At 37.2% G+C, this 18,102-nt stretch overlaps 1 protein-coding gene across 1 annotated transcript; it reads left to right on the forward strand.

The window, feature by feature from the left end:
* Positions 1-1,233: 1,233 nt before the first annotated feature.
* LOC309630751 (uncharacterized protein) lies at positions 1,234-4,321 on the forward strand. Its single transcript, XM_082396405.1, has one exon. It carries the CDS (start codon positions 2,884-2,886, stop codon positions 3,100-3,102), a length of 219 nt encoding a protein of 72 aa, XP_082252531.1. The 5' UTR covers positions 1,234-2,883; the 3' UTR covers positions 3,103-4,321.
* Positions 4,322-18,102: the final 13,781 nt, after the last annotated feature.

The raw sequence follows: 18,102 nt of genomic DNA on the forward strand, positions 1-18,102 counted from the left end.
TTCACTCTATAATTTGATTATTTTCCTTAAAGATTTTAAATAAAAACATATATATATATATATGTAATCAAGATAGTTCTTATGTAAGTAAAAAGAAGATCAAATTCATATAAATATGCAGAGACAATGATATCAGAAATTCTGAACTAAATGATCACTATGGTTAAACACTAAATTTAGCTCTGTGCTCCTTGGCAGTGAAGGGAAGAAGACAAGAGAAACAAAGATGCCAGTTCAATGAATAAAGATTTTTAGTGTTGTTCTTCCCTGAAATTATTGATCGTAACCAGATTATCTATTGAGATAAATAGATTTGTACCTTAAATTTGTAGGTGATTATGTAAAGAAGAGAGGGCAATATAATAAATATATACCCCAAAGCAGTTAAATATATGGACATGTTTTATAGGAAGTTTCCTAAATCAACCTTCAAATAAACTATCCTACATAAAATATCAAAATAGTATAGTCATATTTAGATATTATTTTTACATAGTATCTTTCCCTTGAAAAGTCTACAGTGATGTTCTTATTATTCATTTAACCTTCTTAGATTAGAACTTAAAAATGTCTCCCATACTGGATTCCCAATTCTGGCAGTACACATCTTTATTCTTCTTTAGTTTAAAGTCTGCACTACAGTGGATATGTCTTATTTACTTACTATTATTGTTATTATTAGATAGCACTCACTGTTAAGTACCTTATGAATAGCTAGTTCTCAATTCTTTTTCCTTTTATCTCTAAAAATAATTTTATATTTCCCATCCCTTTGCCATGTTTAATATGAATAGCAACATCCCCCTTATGAATCTACTGCACTGCTTTCAAGACTGGATTCAAAGTTGCCTCTTCATGTAAGCTTCCCTGATTTGCCACAAATCCTTTAAATTCACAATTGTTTAGCCCTATATATGTATTCTCCTTACAAATTGTTTTGCACGTTTGATAAACACATAAGTGTGTTTGTGCACAAACTGGCCCCCTGCATCGAGGGCAAGAGGAGACCAAATAAAGGGGCAGACAATTCCAGATTGGTAGGTGGCAGCTCTAATAAGCAAGGGAACTTACATGTGAGGTTTGTCTTGGGCAGCCTCAAGACTGAGTAGATCTCTGCACCGTTCCACCAGAATCTTAGAAGTTTATATAGAGACCTTACCTAGATTCAGTCACATATACTACTCAGATGATCTCAACAGCACATTGTTCTACCAAAGCTCTGTCCTTAAAAAAGGCTATGACCATGGGAACAGTGGATGGAACATACATTCCAAGGATGGAAGGAGGTAAAAAGCTTCAGAACGCCTGAGTCTAACTGGAGGGTCAACCCTCTCAATGACCTCCTCCAACAAAGGTCCTAATAGTAAAAATCATATGTGCATTTCTTGTGAACCCTGTTTCCCAGGTCTTTTCACAACAGAAGACATCCAACATATGTTTGTTGATTAAAATTTACATCAAGGAATTTTAACAGATGCAGTGCAGTGCTGGAGCTGACTCTTATGAGCTGGCCAAAGCGCGTTAATTGTGAGCCTCCATTCGCAACTCACATTCGGTGACAGTATGGTGGTAGGTTAAAATCAGTTGCAATGGGAGGATTTACAGCACAGATACGGGCAAACTCAACAAATCAGGGTTTCTTTATTTGGAAATCTGGTTGGTAGACATTTGTCATCGTAACACTGTTTCTTAGGTACTTTTCCCTTGGACTAGGCAGGGGAAAAGGCGTATTTAGTGGATAAAGGTAAAACCATTCCCTCGCATATGGTAATTCTGTCATTTTCCTTAGCATCCTATAATATTTGATAATCACCAAACAAGTTGGAGGCTGTGTTATAAATATGAATGAGGAAAAGGACAATGGAGATGAAGCCTGTGATAACCAATATTAAAGGAATGAAGAAAAGTGTTCTTGTAGCATATTCATTCTGGTATATCATCCGTGTGCCTCAATGCTGGCATGATTAAATAAACCCTTAGGCAAGCAACAGACAGTCCTTTCCTCATATGCCTCTTCTCCCACCAGCTGTCAGTGTCTGCTCTTTGCTTCAGGGTACAGAAGGAAAGAGAGCACACATGGAAAAGAAATATAACATCTTTCTGTTCTTCTGAGCACTTGGTCATGAAAACTGAGGCAGTCATTACTGCTGTTCACTCACTATTTCTGGCTTCTCACCATTCCACTTCATGTTAGGATTGCATTTCCCTGTCCCTTTGTGATTAGGAGTAAGCAAGGCATCCCCCATGTGACAAGTTCTGGTCAAAGAGTTAGGAAAAGAAGAAGGATATTTTACTTCCTTGTTAGCACACATAATTATTAATATGGTACTCTCTAAAGATTTCTATCCCTCTGACAAAGTTCAAGATGGTGGATCTTCCATTACCCTGGATCCCTGAGGGGTTTGATGGGTGCAGTCCCTCTGCTGACTTGAGTGAGAATAAAACTTTGTTATGTTTGTTACTGATATTTCATGATAGTTTGTTACTGTCCCATAATCTCGCTTATTCTGATCTGTGCTCTTGGCTAAAGATCTACTGTATACACAAAGATACCAAGTTCAAGCACTGCTCTCTCTCAGTAGCTCTGTTCAAGAGGAAAATGCTCAGTCCATGAAGAAACAAGCAATTAGTGAAGATAACCTTGTGAAAGATATAATTATGACTCCCACTCACTCATGCATGAAACTTTAAAATTACCTATTGTAGGAACTTGGTATTCTATTGTGAAAAGCCTCTCTTTCTAGTATTTAAGAAGTTACAAAAAAGTCCAATATTTTTTACAGATAAAATGTAATACATTATTTGACTTCAGAAAATTAAATCTACAGAAATAGCTTTGATATAAATAACTAGGGGGTAGCTCTCCACTGCCGGGCAGGTGAGATGCTGCGTCCAGGGTGGCGGTGGCTTTGCCGCAGACTGTGCACCCTCCTGCTGGGACAGGCGGAGGCCCCGCGCCCCGTGCAGCCGCCGGAGCGGAGCAGGCAGTACGCGGTGCTGCGTGGGCAGAAGCTGGTGTTGATGGGAACCATTTCCAGCATCCTGCTGGTGACCGGGATCCTTACGGCATTCTGCGTCTACAAGCCCGTTTGGCACCGGTGACGGCCAAGCAAGCAAGCCCTCCCATGAGCATGTGGGAACAGAATAAGTCGTGTTGCACGTGGGTCAGTGGAGAAGTTGGAATCAGAACTTTACTACTTGGAAATGATCTTCGGTCTGGACAGTTGGTAAATGCTGAACGATTTAGAAAAGACATCCAGCCATTATCTTATCCGAACACTGCCATGCAAGTATGTGGCCACTTGAGCCTGCTTCTCAGTGTTTCTTTTTATATCTGGCTGTACTCGTTGAAAGTTATGACCTGAAGCTCCAAGGTTCAGTGTAAAGATGGAGTGTTCACGAGAAAGAACACATGACTTTGTGAGTGATGTAAAAGCCACCCTGGAAAGGAATCATCATTAATGCTTGAAAATATTAAGAAGAGTAAGACAACATGTAGACATTCCCTGCTTAAGAACCGTTTGGTCACAACGGGTTAAGAATCACAAATGTTTTTATCCTGAGTTGGCCTAGATGCTCCGTTTGCAAAGCAGTGTCAGCGGTGGGGAACATAGGCCACCACCTCCTCCCTCTGCACGGAGCTCTGCACTCAGAGGCCCGCACTGAAGTCGGGGTCACACCAGCTAGGCCTGTGACCACGGGCACCCTTGGGCTGGGAGGCACTGGGGGTGGCTGGAAGTGTTAGCACTTGGCCCATCTGAAGAAGAATTGGTCCCATTCAAACTTGTTGATCTCCTTGTCCTGCACGTAAGTCTTCCCAGCCCTTGGCCTAGAAGTCAGGGCAACTTTTCTGATTCAGAATCTAAAAGAGACTCAGCAGGAGCTCTTTTCTGCCCTGGGTGGGGAGGGCGCAACAGAAGTGAGTGTTCACTGTGGCAGATGGGTGTGTGTTTACACAATTTAATTTCAACTTTGAAAATGCTGCTATTCATTTGCACTGTTGGTGAACTGGAATTTTCCCCCATGGAAATAATACTCTAGTACATACAGTATTTATTTTATTTTAAGGGTGCTAGGTTTAACTTTGTTATTAAATTAAAATGCTTATCTTGTTTGTGCTCCATTCAAGCACAGCACTGATTTTTTTTTTTCTTTTTTTTTTTAACAATCCGCACTTAATGTGAAATAACTGATGTGGGATATGGTAACAGACTTAAGGATTTTGTTTGTAACCCTAACATTGAGCCACTAAAACGTGCTTTTGAGCAAAATGTCCATTAAAACTAAAGTAAAATCTTAAAAAAAAAAAAAAATACAATAACTAGAACAAACAGTATCCCCCATCTCCCAAATAAAACTGTAGAGTGAAATTTTGGTTTCAGTTTCACTTCCAGTGACTTGACCATTTCATTTCATAAAGGTAAATATGAGATAATATAAAATTAGTGGAAATGTATGAGGGAATTAACAACTACATTCATAATAAAAAAGGAGTGGAGGGAAATATTTATTCACTTTTGTAGATGAAGCATCCTTATATACTAATTTATTTTATGGTAACATATATTTTCTCTGTTGATTTGGTAATAGATAGGCTCCAAATTGGGAAATACCTTGATAAAACACTGAAATTAAAAAATATATATATATATATAACCCCAGTAGGTAAATGACAATTTCAGTTATGTATGAAAGTATCTAGACCTGGCAAATTTTCCAGAAGTCTAAATATTTGGTCTTCTGCAGCTCTGTTGGAAACACAAATGAACAAGACTGTTCTGATTCCATTTAATGGATATGAGGGCTTAGAGATTTCAGCAAGCAGAGTACGTTTTTAAAAAGAGAATTATTTTCCAAGTGCTTTATAAAAACTCAAACCGATTCAATTGTCTTAAATTATGCAGTTTATAACTGATTTTGAGACATCATGTAAGCTTTTATTCTCAAAAGCTCCTGTCAGCCTCTAAAAACATAGCTTAAAAAAATTCACAAGTTAATAGCTAACAGCCCCCTAGAGTAAAAAAAGAATACAAAGTATATACACGGGTAAAACAGTTTAAGGACCCTTGGCTACAACTCTTAGATTTGAGAAAAACTTAATTAAGAAAATGACAAAATTGTTAAATAATAATAGTTTCTGCTTCTTCTAGGCCCCTGACTACAGGGAGTTCCCAGAATTTGACAGATTTTTTTAGTTAAAAATCTACTGAGCATTGTAAAGCAACTCTACTCCAATAAGAATTTTAAAAAAAAAACTACTGTGAATTATATCAAGGGCAACAATTATTTAGTTTAGTTTAAATAAACCTATGTACTTGATAGAACTATGTGTGTGCGTGTGCATATGTATGTGTGTATGTGTGTCTATACATAAATTTATTTTATAATTACAAATGTATGTAAATGATAGATAAGTTAATCTGCTCATGAAAACTTGATTGTCTATACATAGAAGAATTTTTTAAGGGTAGATACTTTTATTCTCATTTTATATGAAAGAAAACAGAGACAAAGAAATAATATTCACCTTAGATTAAGCAATGAAGTAAATGGCAATACCTGGGGTTGAATTAAAATCTTCTGTCTGCAAAGTAGAATGGGGGTTGTCAGGAGCTGGGGGGGTGGGCGGCGGTTAATCAGGAGTTATTGGTTAACAGGTACAGAATTTTGGTTTTGCAAGATGAAAAGAATTCTGGAGGACAGTGACGATGGTTGCACAACAATGTGGATGCACTTAACGCCACTGAACTGTATACTTAAAAATGATTAAAATGGTAATTTTATGTTCTGTATATTTCAAGACAATTTAAATAAATACAAAAATAGACACACAGCACACAGGTCTTCTTTCTCAGTTCCAGTGATTCACTGTATTCTACAGAGAACCACTAACAGTTTTATTTTGCATATGATTCCAAGGCATCTAAATAGAAAAGTAAATGATTGCCTTGCCCATGTGCCCCCATGCATGGGTACAGCACTTTGCTCTTGTATTTGGTGGCCATAACCAGATCCGGGTACACACACAGCTTGATGGGCTAGGCAGTCTTAGGGAGCACTGAGTTCCTATCTGCATGCTATCTCTACATTTCCTTTTTTACCGAGATATGGAATGGAAATACATGTACTTTGTGTTGAAATTATTGTCAGGTTAATAAAGATGACAAGTGAAGGGGTAGAAGGAGAAAGGCATGCATCCCTAATTTAACATGATGACATACCAGTCCCCTCCTTGATGCATAGACCATGACAGCTGAAGGGAGATGTTGATATCATTTAGTCCATTCCAAAGGAAACCTCTGAGTTCTGTAATTAAATGTACTTGGAGAAATACCTGCATAATTTACCCACCTATCATCTCTTGAAGATTCATATTAAAAAAGAGATTATCAAATATTCTGGAAAATTCTCTGAACAAAAACAAAAACACAAAACAGTTTAAACTGGCATTTTCCAAACTTTTTTATCTTTTTATTTTCTAATAATGCATGCTAAGTTTTATGTAACCCAGTTGTAAACGTTTTTTTAACACAATCCTCTTATTTTCTAAATGAGGCTGATTGACAGAGAGATTGTCAGTTATTCAAGGCAAAATATTCAGTTATATTAGAATCTAAATTCCTAAGTTATCGTTCACACTATTTTTACTGGACAATATACAACATTACAGTTTAAACGTGATGTCAAGAAAATCTAATTTTTGGTACAATTTAAGTAGATTTAGAAAACTTCCACTTTCAAAAGAGTATATATAATGTATTACAGGTGTTTTATAAGATACATATCAAATAGTAATTTGGTAAAAGTTTTTTCATTGATAAAAATGTCTCCACATACTCAGTTTTATTTTCATTAAAATCATTAATAGAATGATCATTAACCACTCAAGACCATAAAGTCGGGACTTCCCTGGCGGTCCAGTGGTTGGGACTTTGTCTTCCAGGGCAGGGGGTGAGGGTTCGATCCCTGATCGGGGAGCTAAGATCCCACATGCCTCACGGCAAAAATAAATAAAACATAAAACAGAAGCAATATTATAACAAATTCAATAAAGACTAAAAAAATAGTCCACATCAAAAAAACTTAAAAACAAAAAAACCAGAAAGTCACTAGTCATTTTATAGAGTTCCATTTTCATTACCTTATAACAGAGGTTAGAAGATTACATTTTATTAATTATTAATAAAATAATTATGAATGTCAATTATAAAATTTTTGATTTCCATTTTTACCTATATTTAGTATATGATACACTAGAAAGCCATAAAAATAGGAAAGGAGCAAGAAGGCTTTCTTTAAGCAAAGACTTTGCAAAACTGTTCAGTTCAACTCTACCCTCTGTGGGATGCATTCTTGTGGTAAAAAATAATAACTAACAAATGTATATAGTGTAAAAAGTGCAAGCCTCCCTTGAATTACACAGCCCCACTGCCACTAAGGTAGCAAGTTCTGTTAGCAGCTTGGTGTGAAATTTTTCATTCTGTTTTCTTGCTTTTAAAAATGTACATTGAGACATACGCTTTTTGTTTTTAATACGTTTTTATATTTTAATATATTTTATACATATTATACATATTTTATATATTTTCTGCAACTTATTTCTTAACTTATTTTGAAATAATTACAGATTCACAGGAAGTTGTAAACACCCTACTTTTTACACTCAACGATATGATCAGAGATTTTTTCCATAAAATATATAAAATTCTACCTTATCCTTATAACTGCTGAATACTGGTTAATAGTGTGAATTGGCTACGATGTACTTAATTGTTTTGATGGTTATTTAGACTGTTTTCAATCCTTCATATGAGAAAGGCCTGAGGAATATCCCTCCAGGTAGAATGAACCTTTAGGTATTTGGATACCTTGAGTTGGTGAAGGTTCTGGAACAGCCTAGGAACTAACAGGAGAGACTGGAGAGTGGAATGTTGCAAGGGGCAGAGTGGCAAGAGGAGAAGGGAAGTTTAGGCAGGGGACAGATCACTCAGAGCCTTGAAGATCATGGTCACAAATTTAGATCTTATTCTAAGGGCAATGGGAAAACATTAAAGAGTTTTAAGCAGTAGCATAACACAACCTCCCATAAATATTTTTAAAACATAGGTATAGTTTGAGTGTAGAAAATGCATAGGGGGAGGCAAGAGTAAAGGAGGAAATAGTAGTTAAGAAACTATTCTTGTGGACCAAACAATAAATAATGGTTTGGACTCAAGTGGTAGCAGTGGAGACATGGACAAATTGGACATACATGTTTTGAAGGCACAGCTGGTATAAGTAAATGAAATATGAAGGGCCAAGAAAGGGAAAGGTTAAGAATTATTTACAAATTTCTAACACTAGTAGTGGGTGACAATGGTGACATTTATTTGAAATATGGAAACAGTGGGAATAATTAGATCGGGTAGAGTGTGAATGAAATGGATGTGTCTTGTTTTCAGTGTGCAGATTTGGAATTTCCTCTGACATTCAAATAGGCAAGTTAGAGATATAAATTTAGAGCTCAGAAAAAAGTCTGGGTAAGAAATATAAATCTGTGAGTCACCAGCCTATAAGTGATTTTGAAAGTCATAGAAATGAATGAGATCACCTAGCCAGAAGTGTAGTAGGAAAAGAAAAAGCAGCTGAGGACAAAGCTTAGAGAACTTTATCCTGAATAGTCAAGTAGAGAAAACTGAAGAAAAAGCAAGGTGGCAGGAAAGGAAAAATAAGAGAGCATGTTATTCCTAAAGCAGAGAGAAGTGTTTCAAGGAGGAAACAGTCACCTGTGTGGATCACTGCTGAAAATCTAGCGAGGTGATATCAGAGAAGCATCCTTTGGATTTGTATGTCAGTTATCTTAACAGTAATGTTAGTTGAGATATGGTTTTGGAAGCCAATATTAAAGTAGGGTAAGAGAAAATTAGAAATAAAGATGTGGAAATTGTGTGTATGTGTGTGTGTGTGTGTGTGAGAGAGAGAGATTTTAAAAAAGAGTCTAGAAATGGCATTGTACTTGGAGGGGCTGAAGGGGCATGTTTTTTTGTTTCTGTTTTTGTTTTTTTTAAACCAGGAAATGTATCAGAGCATGCACTGATGATGATAGGAATAGTATAGAGTGAGAAGGGGTAGGGATTGATGTTGCAGGGAAGTGGGAGGATATTTGGAGAAGTAAAGTCAATTAGTAAGTGAGAGGGAAGGGTATCAAAGTAGGATGCTCATATATCTTGGTTTCCCAGGAATTGTTCTAGTTTCCATTTGCTGAACTGGAGTTATTACTGATAACCCATCCCCACTCCCACAACACAACTGGAGAAATCAGGCTCCTCTGTTATGCAGGAGAAATGGGTGCAGAAGCAGGTCAGACCACAGATGAGGAAAGGTGGAAAGATGAGAATATCCCAATCATAAGACATAAAAAATCTGAATTTTAAGTCTGATGGCTAAGGATCTTCCCTTCACAACTTCCCACCCTGTGGAAACCTGTGGACTCTATGTATCCACAATTTGAAAACCAGTGGAAGTAAGCAAAACGCCGGCCACTAAATTCACTGATTATGGTGACCAGAGAAAACTTATTACTGTCTGTACTCTCTGGCCCTGGTGATGTTTTCAAACATTGTGGTAGAAAAAGTCAAACACTTCTAGAGAAATAAGTACTGCAATGATTCTGTTGCTTTGTAGTCTCCCAGGAGTAATCGTCAGTGCTGATCAGATCTATACTCTGGAGTTTGAATATGTTTTCCCATATACTATGTCACAGTAGTTATTCTGAGTGAGTCATCATATGTCCTTGAATCTATAGTCAGAGCAAACATGTGACGCATTTGAGCTTCTGTCAGTATGTTGCTATTAATGTATAGACAGTGTAGAGGGTATTCTTCCTGTATTAGCTTATCCCCCTTGGCAAGACTTCCTTACATATGATATAGAGATACAACTTTATTAATTGCTGCTACTTTAATTTTTGTAATATGTAGTGATATTGGTGACTAAGTAGAGCCTTTTCCTATCCATTATAAATAATAAAGGTGCTTCATGAGATATATTACTGGGCCACTTCATGAGGAATTCTGTCCACAAAGCATTCTCTCAACATGTCATCCAAAAGATCTTCAAATTACAATGTTGAGACATTACGGTTCAGTTCTATAGTGCAAGCCGATTTATCTTTTCCAGGCTGTTGTTCCCATTAATGAAAGGTAAATCTCTAAACCACAACTGAGGACTTGAAAAAGCAGAATTTCAAAATTGCCAAAATTCTATAAGTTGTCTCAGGGTGGAAAGCTAAAGCAAAGGAAAGCTAAAACAAGTTATCAGGACGCCTGGATAAGATGTGTCCCAGTTATCTATTGCTGTGTAACAAAACCACCCCATAATATAGTGGGTTATAGTGACAATTGATTATTATCTCTCGTAGTTCTGGGGGTTGACTCAGGTGGTTCTCATGTTTGGTTTCTGATGCAGTAACTGTCACATAGACAGATCTGGAGGTGACTGAAGTCTTGACTGGGCAGCTTGTCCAAGACACTCTCATGATGTACCAATTTATTGACTCAGTTCCAAATTCTCCCTTTTCGTCTGCTCTGTGAAATTGGATCTGGGTCCTTTAAATATATACATATTTTTTGTATGCCAGGTGGAATGAAAGCTTAGTCAGCAGAAGTCACTGGAGAGACATTGAAGGAGGAAAGGATTTTGCTTCCAGGTTCTGTGTGCTTATTTACTGGGCTCCTGCAGTGCGTGGAGGTCAGCAGCACCCAGCAGAATCAGCTTCACCCAGCACACATCTTGGGTAATTTATTTATTTATTTATTTATTTATTTACTTTTGGCTGTGTTGGGTCTTCGTTTCTGTGCGAGGGCTTCCCCCAGTTGCGGCAAGCGGGGGCCACTCCTCATCGCGGTGCGCGGGCCTCTCACCATCGCGGCCTCTCCTGTTGCGGAGCACAGGCTCCAGACGCGCAGGCTCAGTAGTTGTGGCTCACAGGCCCAGTTGCTCCGCGGCATGTGGGATCCTCCCAAACCAAGGCCCGAACCCGTGTTCCCTGCATTGGCAGGCAGACTCCCAACCACTACGCCACCAGGGAAGCCCCTGGGTAATTTTATAGTAAAGTATTTTCAGCAAGACATCTCCCTGTGATCACTTTTCCCTGATTCCCTAGAGGACACATTTCTGGCAATTTCCAGAAATTCTCTGTTATTCAACTGTGTGCCTTCTCTAGTGAGGTCTGGATCTCAGCCCAGGCCAGGGACGGGGCTGGGGAAGGGGAAGCCAGCCCTATTTTGGGCACACCATCCCAACCCTAGTGGCAACGATTATTACATATCACATTATATAATACATCTGCTACGGTATCATATGTTGTAACTGTTGTAGTCCTATATTCTTTGTATTTTCTTTGTTTCATACTAGTCCATCCCTTATTAATCCAATTTGTTATAGTTACTATCTCTTTATATTAAACTTTCCCTGTTCAAATAATTGTATGGTTTGTCTCTTTTGATTGAATCCATCCTGATACACATGACCACAATTGATGCTGGTTTTTTTTCTTTTTATTTTTTAAAGCTGAGGACTCAGCTGGGGCTTCCAAAGACAACCAGCACATGGTATCCCCATGTGATTTGGGCTTCTCATGACATGGTGACTGGGGTCCAGCAGAGAGTGTTCTGGGAAACCCAGGCGGTATATGCAAACCTTCTTATGACTCAGCCTGAGAAGTTCAGGAATATCGCTTAGGAATCCTAGTAGTCAAGCCAATCAGTAAGATGAGAGTTTCATCACATTATCATAGTTTCAAAGGTAGGAAAGCAGCAAAGAATTTGTAGTCACTTTATTTGTATCTACCATTCCATATGAGTTTACATATGGTAGACATCTTTACACAGAGACATCAAGTTAATAAAATAGTTCATTTGTTATTTTTCTTTCATTCATTTTTCTTCTGATTCATTCATTCATTCAATAATTTTTATCAAGTATCTTCTCCAGGCTCAGATCTGGAGAGATCTTTCCTGATGTATTAATGCATTATGAGACCTGATCCACCCTCAGTGAGCTTTCAAGATTGTTGGGTGGGTAAAATTCTTGCCTAATTAGATCTAAAAATAATAGAGGGTACCAGAAAGTATTAAATTGAATGCAATAAAGTGACAGATGCATAAAATTGCAGTGAGATGAAGAACAGATCCCAGGAGTCCTGACTTGCAGCCCAGCGCTTGATTTACCAAAACAAAACAAAACAAAACAAAAAATACAGTGTCTAATTGAAAACAAAAGGTCTGGTCACTGAAATATTTCAGGATGGGCATCCATCATTTCTGCATGTCACAACCATGTCAAGAAGTCCCAAGAGAAATTATTTCTATGGAAACATTGCTTTTCTTTCCTTCATTAAAAATTGTGTTATCTCAATCAACAAATAAAAGAACTCTTGTGATTAGAAGATTCTCTTGTATACAACTGGCATCCAAACCATGTCCATTTTTGTCAGCCATATTTTATTGACTTTATCATTTTCAACTCAAAAGCCTGAAGGGAGTAAGAATCACTATACTGGAGCTCAGCAATTTTAGAAATGTAGGAAAAGCTAGCTGCAAACGATACCCAAAGACAGACTTCCAAGCATCAACAGGCATTTTTTTAAGTAACAAAGCTGGAACTAAAACTGACAAAGAAGCTATTTAGCTTTGCAAAAGCCATTATTTTCTTTACATATATTCTAGAGAGTAATTAAATTCTAAGCAGCATTAGAGCTCTTTCTCACATTAATGATAAAAAGACTGGGAAAAAAAAATCCTATCGTCTGATTTGTTTCTAAGTGAGGAGATAAAAGTAAACTGAAATGAGAGCCTCACCTGAGACTACTGCTAGAAATAAGACTTCTCTGAATGAAGATCAAGAAATCATCTTTTACTATGGAAGCAACCTGAATTCCACTCAGGGAATTTGCTCTAGGAAACAGTTGTAAGAAAGACACATTAGCATTTAAAGAAGTCCTTTTGAGTCAGAATGCAGAATGTCACCAAAGAAAGATTAAATTCTGCTACATGCTCCTGTGAGCCTGGGTGATAAAGAAAAGAATTTCCCAATAAAGTAGGGTAACACAGTGAGCTCCCCAAATGTATCCTGAAACATCAGCCAACCTCACAATGCTACAAAGACTTGCTGTTCTTTCCATCTCTCTTCTTTCATCGCTATCTACTCCCTACCTCCTGAATGTCTTAAAATACCAAATTCATTTTGAAACATCACAACAGTCATTCATTATGTATTTTCCTTCATCATAAAGGATAGCACTATTTTCAGAAATAAAGCCTGAATGTTGGCTTCAAATAAGCATTAATTCAAATTCTAATTAAATTACTTTGCTGAAACCTATTTGAAACAATTAGTTATTGGAGCCAGTCATAATCAGAGATTACATACACTGAATTTTCAGTGTAGCCCAGAATTTTGAATAGGTTGTACAATATAATAAAGAGGACTATTTAGGAGGCATTACAAAAAAGAGATTTGTTTCTCCTTTAAACTGGTATTAATAATGAATGTAACTTCAAATGTGTTCAAATCTGATGTATGTGGGGAGGGAGTGTATAGGTGGAAGAGGTTTAGGTGGGCAGAAAATAAATAGAACCAATAGATGAGCTATGCGATATGTTTAAGAAAGAATGGAAGTAGCATGATACATTGAAAGTAAGAATATGATTGTGATATAGTGAGATTTGTCAAGAGGGAGTGCCTGGAGCAGGGAAATATTTCCATGCTCCCATCACAATTTAACCAGGAAGCTCACTCAGGCTCACTTGGGGTCTTCCACGTTCTCGGTCATAATGGTTGCAAAACTGAATTGATGATTCAACTTTATTTTGATGAGGAGGAGGAAAGTCATCCATTCTTTCCTTCCTTCATCCTCCATACTTGTCCAGCCCAGCGTTTTTAGTCACATCAGTTAATATAGGACAAATGGCTATAAAAATATTGAGGGAATGAGAAGCCATTCTCTTATTAAGAATTTAAATATGCAGTTCTTCCTAGCCAGAATGAGTTTTAAACTAGATAATTGAATGAGTTGAGGAGCATAGATAAAAATTTTAGAGGACGTTTTCAGGAAGGACATTAAAAATGAGTGAAGATGAAAAACACAGGCCTTTTGCCAAACTATTACGAGGTAATTAGCTCTTTCATTAAATATTTTTATTTTCAAATGTCTCCTCTTTTAAATCTAAGCTTCTCATTAGTAGAATATCCATAACAGAGTCAACTTACATCTCTAATGGCAGGAATGCTTAATAACCGCATTTGCAAATAGTCCATCTTCTTGTTCTTGCTTACAGCCTCTGTACTTTTCTCCCATTGGATCATGACCTACAGCACTGTAAGCTCTGAAGTTATCCAGAAGGATGTAAATTTAATTGGGAAAAATTCAGGGTCACTTGTTATGGTTTTAATGATATCCTATAATGATCAGGTGTCATAATATGAAATTTTATCATGAATTTTCCTCTATTTGTCACATTTTTTATAAAAATCCTATATGTTAGCTAGCTACTTCACTGTGCTATCTATATCTTTCTCTCAAGATAGATAGATGGAGAAAGAAAAGGAGGGAGGGAGGAAAAAAGAGCGAGAACCACTCTCTTACATATAAATTTATTCTTGAGATACATTTTATGCATTTCTATACATCTTCCATCATGCTTGTTGTTACCTGTGTGATATTCTGAGTATCTTACCAAGTGGTCAAGTACCTCTTTGCTCTAATAAGTTATTTCCTTAAGTAAACTCCACTAACATTTTGATTATAAATATAGCTCCCTGCAATGCATTTTGAGATTTTTTTTCTACCTCATTTCTCTGAATTATTCTTTGGTTGCAGACAACTTTGGCCTTTCTGAGAACTCCACTTCCTGAAATGGGCAACTATACACTAAAGGCTCCAGTGGAAGCTTCTGGCAACAATGTGAATAGAATACAAACTAAGTATCATGAAAAGGTCAGAGGTGGTGAAAAATTACTACTCCAAAATTCACAGAGATTTTTCAGTTCGAGAACCCCTCCATAAGCAAAGGTTTTAAGTCCATAAAATGATGGAGACAGTGATTGAGGGGATACTGAGACCCCCAAGATGCATATTTTCACTCATAACCATATGAACGAGCTTCACCATTTTGTCTCCTCATTCACTGGTTATGTCTTTTCCTTCTTTTAGGCTCACAAGCTGCAAGGGAAAGCCAACTCAAAAGGCAGACTGTTTGAGCCTCAGTATCCTGAAAATGCACTGAGTAAGCAATTAGTAAACAGATTATGTAAATAAAACTCCTAAACCAAGTGCTGACATTCAAGTACTAAAGCTTACCCTAGCCTCAGGCTCTTCAATTAATTGTATCCAACTGAAAGGTAGACTGCTGAATCATTCAATTTCAGAGTGTATCATGGGGTTATCCAGAGAATATATTAATTTGCCCATGAAAACATTTGTGTTTTCAATGTCATGCAGACAGGCAGAAAAAAAAAAAAGAGAAAGAGGAAAAAAGGAAAAGCCTTTCATTCAAACACTAAAATCAGAGGCTCCCTGTAGACATAGCATAAAAGCAGTATGCTTTTTAAAGGCAATTTAAAGGTGACCTATCCTTAAAACACTTTCTTTGCATATTTCACATAGATTTCAACTTCTTCCACCTCAGGAGTTACTTTTTCTGCGGTTATAGTATTCAGCTGTGACTACCTGTCATCTGGAGCATGCAAATCTCTTTCCTTAAAACTATTTTGGGGCCAGGAATAATTATAAATCATCCACCAGGAGCCTGCATCATAGAGGAAAAAAAGGCATTGTTTTACATCATGAAGAGTCCCCTCTTTGTCTTTTTGAAACCATAGAACAGTCTATATTAAGATGGAAAACATATTCCTTAGCTACAGAGGGAAGACCTATTTCTTAACAAATGATGATTTATCATTTTAGAACAGAAAGCTGCATTAGCAAACCAATGAAAACGGCTAAAAGTGTAACCACTTTGCCTAGCAATTATATATACGACAGATTCATTTATCTACCTGTATAGAACCTTAATTTATACCAGCACTTAATAGTTAATTGTTGAAGTGGACTTTTCTGCAATAGGAATGGGATTATTTTTTAAGCATCCTGAAACAGAAAACACTTTTAAATAAACACCTATGCCATTAATTATCCGATCAAGACAACACTGAAAAATGCCAGAGAAAAGAGATAACAAAAAAAAAAGGTAAAATACCATTTGTGTAAAGAAATTAAAACATCAATTACTGAATGATTGAATGATATTGTCATGTTTTTTCTGGACCAATGGATGATGAAGTTTACAAACAGTTCTTATAAGAAACTTCTTAAAAATATCTCCATAACAGTGGTATTATTTTCACTTGCTTATACTAACTTAGAATTAAAACATTACTAAAAATCTTTAAATACAACCAAAACCAACCAACCAAATATCTCCAAGTATTTGCAGTATTCTATAGTCTTCTCTTCTTCAGTTTTCTGTCATATGTACATTTATTGTCATCCCTTTCTACATATTTTGTGTTTTCTTTAAACTGTTACTTAATGAAACTCTTTTTTATAAATGGATTAGTGACAAGAAGGGTCAATACTAGCAGTTTCCATGCTGCTTGCCTAGTGAACATAAAATGTGGGTCACAAATTTTGCAAATTCTAAAATTGTTTATATATCAAGTCAGTAAATTTCATAGTCAGAAGAATTTGAATAAGATGAATATTTAGAAGTTCCTCATCATATTTAGAAGTTTCATTATGCGTTTTCAATGGCACATTTCCTGGGTGTTTAGTGAGTACCTTGGAGGAAGAGAAAGAACATTCAAGGCGATAAAGGGATGGTCTGGGAAACCTGGGGCCAGCCAACCTTGAACATGAATACTTATTTCAACTTACTTTTTGAGTAGCTGTAGGTAAATAACTTAAACCCTTCAAGCTTCAATTTCCTCAACTTTAAAAAGAAGATAATAATGCTTTTCTCACCGGTTGTATGTGTCCGTGTGTGTATGTGTGTGTGTGTGTGTGTGTGTGTGACAGAGAAAAGGAGAGAGAGATAACAAATGAGCTGTGATACTACAAACCACCAATTACAGTCCCTGCTCTCCAGCTACCCCTTAGTACAGGCAATTATCATGGCTTCCCTCCACCCTTATGCACCTCCCTCAGATTTCCTTCCTTAAAGATTATCATGAATTTAAGCAACAGACAGAGAGTGGCTCTTATGAGCCAGGAGTCTATTAAGTCCTACAAAGATTAATAAACCATCATCTCTGTAAACAAAAGACCCTCAAATTGTCGGTCCTTCTGTCTGTCTACCTTCTTTCCCACCTTCCTAACTACCACTTCAGATCTTTCCTAGATCTTTCCAAGAACTGCCAATTATCGCTTATGGTTTTGCCTGTCAGTGAGTGAGAAGCAGCCTCGCTGCTTCCTCAAATACTCCAGGTCCTCTTCTCTTGATCCAGCACTTTACAAGCACAGTCTCAACTCTCCCATTCAGTTGTTGCCCTTTGTGAGTCATGCTTAACTCTGATCCCTCCTCCTCTAGGGGCAGGTGGATGTACCAGGTGCCTCAAGGATCCTAGGTGCATTTTTTCTTGCCCGGAGCCATCATATCAAAAAGCAGAATCCAAAACCACAGTTAAGGAAGAGAGAGGGAGGCTGTGAATGGGCCACTCGAGGATTTAAAAGAGTGCTAAATTTTCCTGCTATTGAATGTACCTCTTTCCCTAAAGTAAGCTTTTAATATGGGTCCTAAGAAAGCAATAGATTTGTATATCCACAAAGATCAAGCTCTCGCATTGATTTTATTCTACTACATCTTGATCTATAATATGTATATTGATTAAATTGTGCTTTTTTAAAAAAATTTTTATCTATTTATTTATGGCTGTGTTGGGCCTTCGTTTCTGTGCCAGGGCTTTCTCTAGTTGCGGCGAGCGGGGGCCACTCTTCATCGCAGTGCATGGGCCTCTCACTATCGCGGCCTCTCCTGTTGCAGAGCACAGGCTCCAGACGCGCAGGCTCAGTAATTATGGTTCACGGGCCTAGCTGCTCTGTGGCATGTGGGATCTTCCCAGACC

The sequence above is a fragment of the Balaenoptera borealis genome (genome assembly GCF_965194805.1).
Source record: "Balaenoptera borealis genome assembly, chromosome: 6".
Lineage (NCBI taxonomy): Eukaryota > Metazoa > Chordata > Mammalia > Artiodactyla > Balaenopteridae > Balaenoptera > Balaenoptera borealis.